Genomic DNA, 15,356 nt, shown 5'->3' on the forward strand with positions numbered 1-15,356 from the left:
AGGAATATCATAAAAAAAATGATTAGAGGAAAAATTAACAATTTTTCATCCCAAAAATTTAAAAGAATAGATTTCTAATGAAAAATATATAATTTTTTTATTAGATAAATTTAAAGCCTTCTTTTCAAGGTTAGCTTTTTACCAATACATCGAAAGTACCGCTGTTTATATATAATGTGAATGTAAATTAGACAGATTAATAAATTTCAAATAACAGATAATTATGATTTTAGTGTGAACTATTTTAATACCTTCGCATTCATGGCAGGTCAACTTCGAAAGGGAATAATAATAATAGCTCAAAATGAGGATAAGAATAGCCCATCACTTTCATCAAATGAATGTGGCATTAACTGTTGTAGGTGTGGCATTAATTGTTGTAGGTGGAAAAATACAAACGTAGCAAGAGTTTTAAGTTATAGAGATCGATCGATTGTGTGAAAAATATTTATACAATTAAGTTACTTAAAAGAAAATTAATTAGCTAATTTGTTAGACGGGGCGCCCCTCTTTAACTTTTAACTTTAAGTTACTTAAAAGATAATTAATTATCTTTTAAGTAACTTAATTGTATAAATATTTTTGCAGAAGAGGAATTTGTCGCCCCCTTGGAACGTTCAAAGTTAAAGAGGGGCGCCCCGTCTAACAAAAATATGGTTTGCACCAAAGGGTGATCTCAACTCGAAATAGAAATTGCACGTGTTCATAAATTGAATGATATTTCTATATATTATTCTTGAGTATTAAAGAAAAACCCGTCATCTATGAAAAACTTGCCGAGGCAAGTTGGCTTAGAGCTAAAAGCTCAGTGAATAGTGAACCGACACCTATACCCTCTCCACTTAAATAACAAGCTTTAGTCCTTGCAGGGGTCAAAAACCGTGACCTGCGCTTAACACATGCATTACGTGTTTCGCTCTTACTGTTCAAATATGCCATCAAACTATCGAAAATGGCTCATCTATCTTTACTCGTCAATAGTTTGACTCATTTATGTGATCATCGTTACCAAAATAGCTCATTTATGCCATTTTTCATTAATTCCGATGTTATAATACCCGATATGATACATGACCTCCAATTAGAGGTTCACGTCGTTTAATTAAATCAACCCAATCCGATAGTTCAATGGGTCGGATTATTTTATTAATTTGTGATTTAAAATTGGGCTAGTTTAATTAAACAACATGGACTTCTAATTGGAAGTCAAGTGTCATATCTGATATTGTAAAACCGGTGTTACTGAAAAATGGCATGATTGAGCCATTTTGATAACGGCGATGGCATAACTGAGCCAAACTATAGACGAATAGCATAAATGAGCTATTTTCGATAGTTTGATGGCACATTTGAGCCCTTTTCCATAGTATATATAGTAGAACACTTGGAATCAAAGTGAAGCACTAATTCCTCAATTGCGTCTGCACCGCAACAATTCAAAGTCAAAAACTCACAAGCAAATAATAATGTGAAGTCTCTTTTCACAGACAGGAAGATGATCCTATTAAATATGGCAACTACTAGAATCAAAACATGTTGGGAAGTTTGTTAACTTGAAATAACTTTAACACACTGATTTTGATTGTACAACATATTAGATCAGTCAAAACTCTATAACCGCTCTGGTTGTTCGAATAATTTTTGACTGCTACAGGAAAATTTTATAGTATTATAGCGACCATATAATATAACATAACATAACATGAAAAGTTGATTCATAAACGAATTTGGTCTATATCATGAAATGTTGTTATAAAGGATGTCTGTTATAGAAAAGTCACTGTACTACCAAACTATAGCCAAAAAAAAGGTACAAAAGCAAGCTAATAGAGAAAACTGCAGAATGCAAATACCAGCGAGAGCAATGATAAAACTACCAAAGGAGACAAAACTGAAGACAAACTTCTATTATCAAATTCTACTTCAGAATAGTGGAAAGGTTGGAACAGTTGCATTTATGAACTCACAAGTTCGACAAAACTTAATATAACAAGTCAACGGGAAAAAATAAATGAAAAACTAATGGAATACAAAACAGCTGGGCTCCGTAAAGCAGCCCGTTGCCTCGACAGCAAATATGGCATATAATTTACCATGTTGCAAAACTGTCTTTCGTCGTCTAATGAACACACCTTGGGAAAAAAGTATACAACTCACATAAAATCACCTGTTCTTCAACGTTCCGATTATGAAAAACTGCGATACAGTTGCTCTGGTTCACTTTACTGGAACAGATTTTTGCAGGCTTCAATATCACTTGCTTGTGAATCTAATACTCCTTGACCCGTAGGGCTAGAGCTAATAAATCCCGTGATGGCTGCAAATAAGTCCTTCTGGTAGAAGTCATCCGTTACCTTCTTCAGGATCTCATTCACCAACTTGAAATCTATTGCCCCTGTCAAAACTAGCCTTGCAATTATCTCCCCGAAATTTGCTGGTGCTTTTGGTAAATCCATTGCGAGATCATCCAACTGAGAAGCAAAGTTCAAGCATCCAGTAGCCAAGTCGGTAGCAGTAAAAACCTTCTTAGCAAACAAGTGCTCGAGAAGTTGTGCAACTGGTTCGACACGTGGCGGACTTTTATCCAGTCCAAGGGATATGGCTTTTTCAACAACCTCAGGATAGAAGGCAGGGGATTTAAGTTCCTCAATGCACTGCAAAGCTTCGTCCAAAATCCGAACACTAAAATATTCCTCCAAAAGAGAAACTGTCTTTCTCTTCAGTTCTTCAGGACTTGCAGCTGGAGGTGCCTGAAGTTTCGGTTTCTCAGCAACAGGCAAAACGGTACTTGTTGGAGATGGCCTAACGGGTCCCGGAACTTGTGATAAAGGCTGGACAGAGGGTCCACCACTACCTTGTAAGAGGGCGCTACTCCTGCCACTTATGCCGCCACCGCTACCCTGAGGCAGCAGCCTTGTGTTCAAGGACGGTGACTTGCCAATCAATGGCGGCTGAACACCACGTGGCATTGTCCGTGACCTAGGAACCTCCCAGTTGTCATTATCCATTCCTGGCATCCCGGGCATCTTTCTTGCACCTGGCATCCCTGGCATCATACCACCAGTGCCAGGTCGATTAATAGGGTAGCCGCTGGGACCCAAATTCCCTTGAGCACCTGGAGGAACACGAGAATTTCTAATGCTTGCTGTAGCACCAGGACGTAACCCTAATGTCTTCTCTGCTTCCGAGTGGATCTCATTGATGGTTTTGGCTTTCACCTGTAAAACAAAGTTAATACATCATGAGAAAGAAGTGTAGGACTAAACTAGTCACCTATTCCCTGCGCCCTGATTACGTGACACTCTTTTTCTTTTTAGTCTGCTCCAGAAAGAATGAGACGTTTTTTATATTTAGTAACAATTTAACTTTAAACTTCTGATTTTACCCTCAATGAGATGATTTATAGCCACAAAAATATCATTTTGGATCCCAAGTTTCATAAGTCCTTTCATTCTTAAATTATGTGCCCAGTCAAACACCTTCACATAAATTGAGATAGAAGGAGTATTACATAAGCAAGTCGTGTGTTACCTCTTCACGCCTAGGGACCCAGTTATTGGCACGTAAATCCAGCACATCACGCACCATAAACCTTAGTCGTGACACCAGCTGAGGGTTTGTTGATAGTTCCTTCAATCGGTTAAAATAACTATCATTGATGTGCCTTGCCATTTGCTTCTCGTCAAGCAGCTTACCAATGGTGTTGAAGAACTGACATATAGCTTCAACGTTCTCTTCTTCTGGACAGCTTTTGGGATCTGGTCCTAATAGTTCCTGTTAACAAGTAAATTGATATGTCGAAGATATTTAAGTGGGAAAGGAACAAGACGATTAAGCTAATAGAAAACAATCAATAACCTGAACAATGTGATGAACAATCTTTTCAGGAACCATCTTTTGCTTCAAAAGCTCCCCAATAAGACGTATGTTTCCAAGAGTTCGCAATTTGATCAACCTTTCTTTGTCCTTGCGTTCTGACTGCTGCTCCGGAGCAGTCATTTGTCTTGCTTCTTCCCTCAATTTGTCAGCACCTTCAAATGCCTCTTGGCAATTATTCAGAAGAACTCGCTTAAAGGTGATTTCTTTCCCACCAGGTTCATCAGATGGAAATGGAGGAAGCTTCTTATTGAGATCAGAACAAAGCTGGGCATACATCGGGCAAAAGGTGGGTTCCAATACGGCCTTGTCAAATATCAAGGAGATCACACCCTGCAATATAGAAGGAGAGAATACGTCAGTTATCCAAGACATACGAGGGAAAACAAGACATTAGAGAAATATAGGTGTCTGAGAGATAGGAGTACCTTTAGAATGTCTGCACTTGTTATCCCGGAATCAATTAATTGACCTTTGAGAAGATCAAATTTCTCCGGTGTCAACTTGTTGAGTATTCTGCAAGATCGATAATACTTAAACCAATCATGTACACAATAATCATATCCTAAAAATTTACCTTCACATTATTTGCAAACTGTGATAAAACATCTGAAACCAAGAATGTCACGATTTATGTGGTGGTGTTTGGGCTTCGAGAGTCTAATGAATTTTTCTTTGACAGTCAATTTTTTATATGCTTTTAAATATTTGAGTTGTTAATTATTTCGACTTATAGTACTTTTTAAGTTGTTTCCAAATATGTAAATTTTATTTTAAAAAACTTAAAAGATTCTACGTCCGAATTCACGGTCAAAATTAAGAAGTTTGACTCTCGAAATCCGAACTAGGACACATTAATTGGGGCAGCGACTTGTAACGTTAAGAACAAAACCATATCAAAACCTTATTTTATTATTTAAAGTAAGTAGTTCCACGGGCTAGTGATGGCTTATTATATCCATGCATATGAGAAAAGGTAGTGAAGAAGAGCAAATCGCAGTTCCCTACTGTCAATATGTGGTGAAAAATAGCCTCGAATTATGATATGAAACATTGTTAAAAGCATTGGTAAGAACTTCCAGAAAGATTACCCCTTGACTGTTTTCAAGACACGATCTTTGTCAGAAAGAGTGCCCCTTCGGACTGACCATGGCACATCAGCTTTGATCAGTGTAGCAGCAGGACCTCCCTGTCCCTGGTGCACAAACAATTGAACTTTGAGCAGAACAAAAAAGAAACTGTTGCTAGTGCAAGGAATAAGCTTTGAAAAAAAAAAAGAGAGAGAGAGAGATTATGTAGGGAAAAAGAGCTATCCCTTAAATTAATCTAACTGATTTTCCACATTATGTCAATAAGATAATACAGCTACGTGTTTGTACACCTAATTTTAATACTAACAACCACAGTACTCGATAAAGGAATTTCCCTGTATACATGAGCAGGTGACGTAGTAATCAAGTATATTATATTTCTTTCATTGCTGATGTCTTTCAGAAAGCATAGAAAACTAAACTCACCGTTGGGAGTACAAACAACAACATTCCCAGTGTTAGTGGGATCTGAGGAGGGTGGTGTGTACACAGCCTTACTCCTACCTTGTGAAGGTAGAGAGGCTGTTTTGAAAGACCCTAGGCTCAAAAGCAGGAAAAAATGAACAGAAGTTCTTTAAATCATGGTTAATAGCACTTTTAGTCCTTCGGTTATAGGAAAATTTCAATTTTAGTCCTTCTGAAATTTGACTAAGCACATCTAACCTTAAATTACTTGAAATGTACATTTTGATCCATTTGCTTATGAATAAACACAAATTGAGGGTAAGATTGATTACACATGTGGCATGTTAAGATTGTATTGCTACTCACATTTGAGGGTAATATATATACTTTAACAACATAGTCTAAATATAACATATTTCCTAGACCGAGGGACCAAAAACACAAATTTTAATTAATTGTAGGTTAAATGTTTTGAGTGATATATCACTAGGACCAAACTCAGAATTTGCGGACAACTGAGGGACCAATAATGCTATTAGCCCTTAAATCAATAATGAACATTCTCCAACATGCGCAATTTAGAAAACCTATCATGAAGAAATGAATTACCCCTTGGTTGGCAGATACTTGAGCTCTTGCAAACTGTGAGTTAAGCTGCTCTTGCCAATTATACTGGCCACCAAATTCCCTGTTTTCTCGAAGTGCTTCCCATGACCTCTCCTCTAGGGGGGCAGAAATTTGTGTTGATCTATTACGCCAGTCACGGTTGTCTGGTTCAGAATAACGACCCTGAGATTGAGTCTGCTGCACCTACAGAAACACAAATTAAAGTGGACAATCAGGCAACAGAAAGTAAGTAATGCAAGAAAGTGAAATAGAAAATATACCAGCATTAGAAAATAATGAATCAGAACTGCTCTTTAGCTCACAAAATTGCCAAAAGCATCAAATATTCCTTTTCCTTTTGCAGTGGGGAGGAGAGGAATGCCAACAAAATAATCAGATGAAACTAAATACAATTTTTTATACCAAAAGACTGTTTGGTCAAGCTTCTGGGAAGCCAAAAGTGCTTATTTTAGAAAGTGGAGGTGTTTGGTCAAGCTTTTAGTGAAAAATTAAGTGAGTTTGAGTAGTAGCAAAAGTAGTTTTCCAGAAGCTCTGAAAAAGTAACTTCTCCACTGAAGCACATTTGAAACATTGGCCAAGCACAAAGTACTGCTCTAATATTGGCAAAAGTGTTTTTAAATTGATTAGCCAAACACAAACTGCTACTATCCAAAAATACTTTTTCTGTTTTTCAAGCTCTTCTAAGAAAAAGAACTTTCCAAAATCCAAAATAAGCAGATTTTGGAAGCTTGGCCAAACAAGCTACAAGTCTAATATCAAGTCAGACAGAAACTCACATTGGTATCAACACGAGCCCGAGAGGAATCTTCACCAAACAGTTCGGCTTCAACTTCATGTTTGATTTGCAGAATAACCTCAGGTAACTGTAGGACAACCGCCTAGAAGACAACAATTACCACAATCAAGGACAAGCATATAAATCATGAAAATCCACCATGATATCTTCTCTTCTTTTTTTTTTCTTTTTTTGTTTTTTGGGTAGCTGGAATCGGGAGAAATCTAAAGGATGGAAGAGGAAGACTAAATTGTCAATGATACAAATTACATCACAGTCGATACCTATCCGTAAAAAAGGTCAGTTTTGTGTCGCTAACATTTTTAAACATGGATATTACCTCCCTCAGTTGCAGGAGCTGATCTCGAGTATACCGAACACGTTCATGGTTCTCCAAACGAGAATCTCCAGTCTACAATGATAAAAGTGAGTTACGACAAACAGAACCCTCAGAACAGGAAGTTCTTAAAATGAATTTCAAGAAAGAAGATAAAGCATTTTGAGCTAGCATAAAAAACAGAAAGTACCATTAAAATACAAATCCAGCAAGAAAGCATTGATCAGAACCGATAGCTTATTGTGAAAATAAGGGAACATGCAATGAATTGATTGTAAGAATTTAAAATATTTCTACATGCTTTACGAAGTTCATAAGACTTCCAGTGTTAGTAGAGTTCTTTATGGGCGGCCTGATAATTCTTAAGTGCCCACCTAAAGCCTACTAGTGATTTTCCACCCATATTTACTGCAGATACACAACTAAAGTGAGCTGCCAAGAATTAGGACGTTAACAAGAACGTATAATTCAAATATTATGCGCACAGACATTTCTATTGTACCAATAACAATACAATACATTTTAATCAACACAAGCCAGAGACCTTATCAGAAAACAACTCAAATCATCTACATGCGTACAAATATAAACATTGACACCTTTGCTTATAGATTAATAATCATACAGATTCATGCATAAAATGCAGCACAACGGTCTACAACAGGAAGAAACGGAATAAAGTTTCTATAGACACAATTGGATAATGCATCAGAGATATATCCAACCTTGAACTGGTTACGGTCGGATATATGAATCCCCTATAACCGACCCATTCTAATCTGCCCCATTTCATTTATCCCCTTCACAGGAAAATTACATTGTGCATATAAAGTCAAATTTATTTTTGACATACAGTGGATGTTGAATCCCATTGGCTTTTTCATGTGTTTACTTCTTTATATTTTGGATTACATTAGTGAAACTCCTGGCGCAATCACCGATTCAAATGCTTAATAATTTGTCTCCTGAAGCAAATTAGGGGTTCTCTAACGCAGAAATCAAAAGCTAGATAAGAAAAGATTAGATGTTTCACATTGAGAAACAGCTAAGCATCAACAATATGTAGCTAGATAGGAACAAGATTAGATTTTTCACATTTGGAAGAAACAACCAAACATCAAACAATAGGTAGCTGGATGGGAGAGAGATCAGATTTTTCACATTGAGAAAACTAAACATCAAACAATAGGTAGCTGGCTGGGAGAAAGATCAGATTTTTCACATTGAGAAAACTAAACATCAAAAATAGGTAACTAGATAGGAAAAAGATTTAGAGTTTTCACGTTGAGAAACAACTAAACATCAAACAATAGGGAGCTAGATAGGAAAAAGATTAGATTTTTCACATTGAGAAACAACTAAACATCAACAATAGGTAGCTAGATAGGAAAAGATTAGATTTTTCACATTGAGAAAAAACAAAATATCAACAAAAGGTAAATCAACACATTCAAGATATGATAAACACTACAAAATATCAAAGAAAAAGCATACCCACAAAGTAAAAAAAAAAAATCTATTTCAACCAGGGGCAGAGCTAGGGAGCTTAAGGGAGTTTTGTCCCCTTCACCCGAAAACCCGAAAATTACAACAAAAACATACCAGTGTAATCCCACAAGTGGGGTCTAGAGAGGGTAGGATGTCCGCAGACCTTACCACTAGATAGGAAAAAGATCAGATTTTTCACATTGGAAACAACCAAACATCAACAATATAGGTAAATCAACACATACAGGATATGATAGAAACAGCTCAAAAATATCAAGAAAAAGCATACCCACAAAGTAAAAATATCCACAGTTATCAACTATATAACCAATACCGTTAAGCAAAATAATAAAAAAGAGCACAAGTACAAGACAAAGATTGTATTTTGCAAAACAAAAGCTATGCTTAAACTGTTCCCAATATAAATCAATCAATCAATCAACTATGCTTCAACCTTGAACTAGTTGGGGTCGGATATATGAATCACCTATTTAAAAAAAAAAAAAAAGTAGGGGTTCTCTAATGCAGAATCAAAAGCTAGATAGGAAAAAGATTAGAGTTTTCACATGGAAACAACCAAACAACAACAATAGGCAAATCAACACATTCAATATATCATAAAAACAGCTCGAAAATATCAAAGAAAAAACATATACAGAAAAGATCAGATTTTTCACATTGAGAAACAACTAAACATGCTAGATAGGAAAAAGATTAAATCTTTCACATTGGGAAACAACAAAACATCAACAATAGATAAATCAACACATTCAGGATATGATAAAAACACAATAAACTATCAAGAAAAGCAAAGCCATAAAGCAAAAAAATCAATAATCTGAAAAAATAGAAAAAAGATTGAACCTTGAAAGATGAAAGAGAGGAATTAGAACCACCACCAAGAGCCAAATAACTGCTTCAAATGGTTCATTGTTGTTCTTTTGACAAATTGATGATCGAGGTGTGTTCTTTATGATATATGGAACTTATGTTTCAAATTTGAGCTTATTTGGAGTAGAATTTGTCTTCTAAAACAACTTAGGGACTCTATAATGCAGAAATCACAAGCTAAATAGAAAAAAGATTCAATCTTTCACATAGGAAACAACCAAACATCACCAAAAGGTTGCTATATAGGAAAAAGATTAGATTTTTCACATGGGAAACAACCAAACATCAACAATAGGCAAATCAACGCATTCAAGATATGATAAAAACACTACAAAATATCAAAAGAATACATAGATATGAAAAACTAGAGCAAAAATTCAACCAGGGGCACAACCAGGGAGCACAAGGGAGTTCTTCCTCGTTGCCCGAAAACCCGAAAATTACACTATATGTATACATTGAATTGCCTTGATTTTTTTGTGTGTTTACTTCTTTTTGGACTCCCTTAGCGAAATTCCTGGCTCCACCACTAATTCAAATGCTTAATAATTAATCTTCTAAGGTACTCCCTCCGTCTCAAAATATTTGTCGTCCTTACTAAAAATACTTGTCTCAAAATATTTGTCGTTTTATTTAATCAAGACCGAATCAAGTAACTTTTTCCCATTTTACCCTTGTATTAATTAGCAACATTTAAGAGGTTCTCACCAGTGATGGAGTAGATATTTATTAAGGAGAGATTACATGAAATATGTCAAGAGGGTAAAATAGTCAAAATGCTGCCCTTATACATGCTTTCTTAAGGGGCGTGCAAATGAAAAATGCGACAAATATTTTGAGACCGAGGGAGTATCCCATGGAATTAGTCGAGGTGCTTGCAAGCTGGCCCGGACATTAACGCTTATCAAAAAGTGTCGTCTTCTAAAGCAAATTAGGGGGTTCTCTACTGCAGAAATCACAAGCTAGATAGGAAAAAGATTCAATTTTTCACATTGAGAAACAACTAAGCATCAACAATCGGTAGCTGGATAGCAAAAAGATTAGATTTTTCACATGGAAAACAACCAAACAACAACAATAGGTAAATCCACACATTCAGGATATGAGAAAAACACTACAAAATATCAAGAAAAAGGATACCCACAAAGTAAAAAAGAAAATCAATGAGGGGTACTAATTCATATGCTTAATAATTTGACTTCTAACCTAATTAGGGGTTCTATCTAATGCAAAAATCACAAACTAGAAAGAAAAAAGATCAGATTTTTCACCAAAAAAAAAAAAGCAACAAATACATAAATCAAACACCTAGAAAATATCAAGAAATAGGTCAAAATTGTTTTTTATGTCTATATAGTAGATATTGAGTCCCCTTGACTTTTTCCTTTATTTACTCTTTTATATTTTCGATTCCCTTAGCAAAATTCATGGCACCACCACTGATTCAAATACTTAACAATTTGTCTTCTAAAACATCTAATGCATAATCACAAGCTAGATATGAAAAAGATTAGATTTTTCACATTGGGAAACAACCAAACAAACAACAATAGCTAAATCAACACATTCAAGATATGATAAAAACAATACAAAATATCATGAAAAAGCATACCCATAAAGTTAAAAGAAAACCATAGTTATCAACTATATAACCAATATAGTTAAGCAAGATAATAAGAAAGAGAACGAGTTGAGAACGAGTTAAAGACAGATTGTATTATATATTTCACATGGGAAGCAACAAAAACATCAAACAATAGGTAACTAGATAGGAAAAAGATTACATTTTTCAAATACCCATAAAGTAAAAAGACAATAAAACGGCAATAATAGGTAGCTTCATAGTAAAAAGATTATATATTTCACATGGGAAGCAACAAAAACATCAAACAATAGGTAACTAGATAGGAAAAAGATTACATTTTTCGCATACCCATAAAGTAAAAAACAACAAAACAGCAATAAATAGGTAACTAGATAGGAAAAGATTAGATTTTTCACATACCCATAAAGTAAAAAACAATAAAACAGCAAATAACAGGTAGCTAGATAGGACAAGATTACATTTTTCACATACCCATAAAGTAAATAACAATAAAATAGCAACAATAGGTAGCTAGATAGAAAAAAGATCAGATTTTTTCACATGGGAAACAACAAAACATCAACAATAGACAAATCAACACATTCAGGATATGATAAAAACAGCGAGAAACTATCAACTACAAAGTAAAACTTTTTTGTATGTTTACTTGTTTATATTTTGAATTCACAAAACTCCAGGCTCCATCACTAATTCCGATACTTAATTATATAATAGGGGTTGTCTTATGCAGAAATCACAAGCTAGATAGGAAAAAGATTAGATTTTTCACATAGGAAACAACCAAACATCAACAATAGATAGCAAATATATAAGCCTATGCTTAATAATTTGTCTTCTAAACAAATTAAGGGTTGTCTAATGCAGAAATCACAAGTTAGACAGAAAAAAGATTAGAGTTTTTTCACATGGGAAACAACCAAACAACAAGAATAGACAAATCAAACAGCTAGAAAACATCAAGAAAAAACACACAAAACCAATAGACGTACTGTAACCTGAAAATTACAACAACAACATACCACTATAATCCCACAAGTGGGGTAGGGGGTAGGATGTACGCAGACCTTACCATATATATATATATATTTTTTTTTGAAACTTGTTGGTGTAACCTTACCATATACTATATATAAGGTCAAAAAAAAAATTAATTTTGTATCTGCGCGTTTACTGCTTTATATTCTGGATTCTTTTAGCGAAATTCTTGGCTCCGCCACTAATTCAACAACAACAACAACAAGCCCAGTATAATCCCACCATGTGGGGTTTGGGGAGGGTAGAGTGTACGCAGACCTAACCCCCACCTTGAAAGGTAGGGCGGCTGTTTCCAAAAGACCCTCGGCTCAAGAGAGTAAGTTCTTGATAATTTTTTTTAAAAGTTCTATAATGCAGAATTACAAGCTAGATAGGAAAAAGATTAGATTTTTCACATGGCAAAAACAACCAAACAACAACAACAATAGGTAAATCAACATATTCAAAATATGATTAAAAAAAAAAAAACTCAAAATATCTAGCTTGTTAGGGACAGACCATAAGGTCAAAAATGTTATCTTTTCGTGTGTTTACTTCTTTATATTTTAAATTCGCAACAAAAGATAAATCAAACAGCTAGAAAATATCAAGAAAAAGCACAAAAAAGCAATAGATCTAAAAATAGAAAAAAACAAAAAAGGAAAGAACCTTAAAAGATGGACGAAGAAATGGAAGATCAGAATTAGTAGTAGTAGATGTAGATGATGATGAGGTGTCAAAGCGAGAGCCAAATACTACTCTGCTTCTATTACCACCACCACCACCTGGTCTTAAACTTATCACCGTTTGATCACCTTTCTGCATAATCTCTCCACCGTCCGATCAAATCTAAACCAACAACCAACCGATAAAATTGATAGATACAGATTCACCTGTATCTATCTATTAATTATATAATTGATTAATAGAAAGAGATGTGAAGATTAGATTTTTAGAGAGAGAAAGTGAAATTCTAGAGAGAGAGAGAGAGAGAGAGAGAGATTGATTTTCCTCTCCTCTGCTGGGTGACGAGAGGCGTTTCTGAAGACGGTGAGGAAAACAAAAACAAAAAAACATTTTGGGGACAATTTTGGTATTATTAGATTTATACATGGGTACTTTGGGGACATATTAAGTGAGGAGCTACAAGTTAATCCCAAATACTATTTCTATTTAATTTATATTAAGTTTATAGAAAGATATTTAAGAAAGATGGAAGACTTTTTTAAACTTGTTTTCAAAATAAGGATGTAAATCATTCATAAAAGTGAATTTGTTTCCAAATTAGGAAAGTCATTCAATTTGATTTTGATAAATTAAAAGAAATAAGGTTCAAACAAATTGAAACAGAGGGAGTATATTTTATCGCAAAGATTATTTCTATATTATTTTATTAAGTTTATAGAAAGAGTAATTAAAAAATCCACTAAATCTTATACTTACCGCGCTCAATATCAGTAGTTTACCATAAAATTGTGCACTATACAAATATACTTTTAAAAAAAAAAAAATCATTCGGTTTTGGTAAGTGCTTTGAGGCCTGATTAATTGAGATTTGCATTGAAAAATCACATTTTTAGAGTAAAGTGCTTTCTAGCAAAAACGATTTTATTTCAAAAATTTGAATTCAATATCGATAATTAATAATGAAATTAGCGAGCATAGTATTTTTGATCCTTCAGTTATGGTAGATTTTGATTTGTTCCTTGTGAGTTAAACTCTAATTAAATAGAGTAATCATGAAACGAAACGATAAAAGTGATAGATACAAATTAACGTGTATCTATCTATTTGTATCATATGAGGATAGAGATAAAGATTAGATTTTTAGAGAGAGAAAGTGAATTCCAGAGAGAGAGATAGGTTGTTTTTTCTCTCTTCTCTACGGGAATGGAAAATGGGGAAGGGAAAGAGAGGCCTTTGTGAGGAAGAACAAAAAAACACTTTTGGGGTTGGGGTAATTTTAATCTCATATCATAAGATGAGTAGGATTAAAATTAGAATTTATTAATAACTGAGGAACCAAATGAACTATTAACCCCATAAACAAATGTTATTAGCAGATTGTAGAAATTTAGCTAAGTACTGTTTGACAAGGTTCACTTTCTTGCCCTTCACTACAAAAAAAAAAAGGGTCTTAGCTACGGTTTATTTGGGGCGGTTGAGCGCTATATATTTAGTTCCGGAAGTGATTGGAATGGCGGTTCAATAATAGCCATAAAATTATGTAATTTTTGCGGTTTATTTCCATTTCCCGGCAGCTTTATTAATTATAACAGTTTTATTTTGAGTTTGTTTTGGCCTTTTAAAATAAAAAAAACTTCATTACAACTTAATGTTTGGTGATTATACTCTACAGACTCTCCTGCACTTTCTTACACTAAATGGACCCCACAACTTAAATGTTAACAGGTATTTCTACGCACTTCTTCACCTACTCACTTTCTCACACTCTCTTCACCTACTCACTTTCTCTATCAATTTTTTGTGACATTTCTAAGTGACGATCCTTTCTACAAATGCGAAAATGTAAGTTTATTTTACAAAGTTTTAATCATTTTGAAATCGGTTTTAGCTAAATTTTGCAAAGTTCTCCAAATTTTGTGAAAAATTGTTTCTCCAAATTTAGATTATAATCTCTAGGAGCTTTAAATCGGCCTTAGCTTAATTAGGATCGATTCTTCTTCACAATCGGTTTTGCTAGGGTTTTAAATCGCTTAAATGATTATCTAGTGATTTTCCCAAATTTTAATGAAGTTTTGTGTACTGATTTCACCAATTTGCTAAATGTGATTTTTCCTGTTTTGAAAATGCATGAAGTAATCTGTTGATTTTTGCAGTAATTGTTGCTTCGATAGGCTGTGATTTTCCCCAAATTGTAAGTATATTGTTAATTTAGGCCCTAGCTAGTGTTATTTGAGTTCATTTTACATGTCTATTAGCTTGAGAATCTAAGTGCTCTCTTGTTAGTGTGTTTATTTTCTCTTCATTTTCATATTCTGTGTAAATTTAATGCAATCATGTTTTCTTGTTTGTGCTCCAAGTTCTTACTTGAATGAATCCTTCTTATTCCCAAAAAATGATTTAAATTTACTCTCATTTTCACCCACATAATTCAATATTTAAATTCAACCTCATTTTCCTCATGTTTAAGATTATAAGTTCCAAAAGTCGGTCTGGTCTTTAGCGGCAATACAAATTGCCACTAACACTTTTACCGGCAATTACCAATTGGCGGGCGTATCC

At 34.4% G+C, this 15,356-nt stretch overlaps 1 protein-coding gene and 1 non-coding gene across 5 annotated transcripts; both read right to left on the bottom strand.

Annotated features, from left to right (window-relative positions):
* Window positions 1-1,892: 1,892 nt before the first annotated feature.
* LOC132030805 (eukaryotic translation initiation factor-like) lies at window positions 1,893-12,935 on the bottom strand. Of its 4 annotated transcripts, XM_059420558.1 has the most exons (10): window positions 12,787-12,935; window positions 9,464-9,494; window positions 7,115-7,186; window positions 6,776-6,877; window positions 5,982-6,182; window positions 4,968-5,071; window positions 4,305-4,392; window positions 3,859-4,209; window positions 3,532-3,774; window positions 1,893-3,218 (listed from the first exon to the last, which is right to left on the bottom strand). In XM_059420558.1, exons 1-10 carry the CDS (start codon window positions 12,933-12,935, stop codon window positions 2,223-2,225), a joined length of 2,337 nt encoding a protein of 778 aa, XP_059276541.1. In that variant the 3' UTR covers window positions 1,893-2,222. The 4 variants fall into 4 exon arrangements, with proteins under 4 accessions (XP_059276541.1, XP_059276540.1, XP_059276539.1 ...); XM_059420557.1 differs by lacking the exon at window positions 9,464-9,494 and having other exon boundaries at window positions 5,982-6,173; window positions 12,780-12,935; XM_059420556.1 differs by lacking the exon at window positions 9,464-9,494 and having other exon boundaries at window positions 5,982-6,176; window positions 12,780-12,935.
* LOC132032272 (small nucleolar RNA snoR103) lies at window positions 7,435-7,540 on the bottom strand. Its single transcript, XR_009408412.1, has one exon. It is a non-coding gene; the product is annotated as a small nucleolar RNA snoR103 (small nucleolar RNA).
* Window positions 12,936-15,356: the final 2,421 nt, after the last annotated feature.

This window comes from Lycium ferocissimum, chromosome 9 (genome assembly GCF_029784015.1).
Source record: "Lycium ferocissimum isolate CSIRO_LF1 chromosome 9, AGI_CSIRO_Lferr_CH_V1, whole genome shotgun sequence".
NCBI classification, from domain to species: domain Eukaryota; kingdom Viridiplantae; phylum Streptophyta; class Magnoliopsida; order Solanales; family Solanaceae; genus Lycium; species Lycium ferocissimum.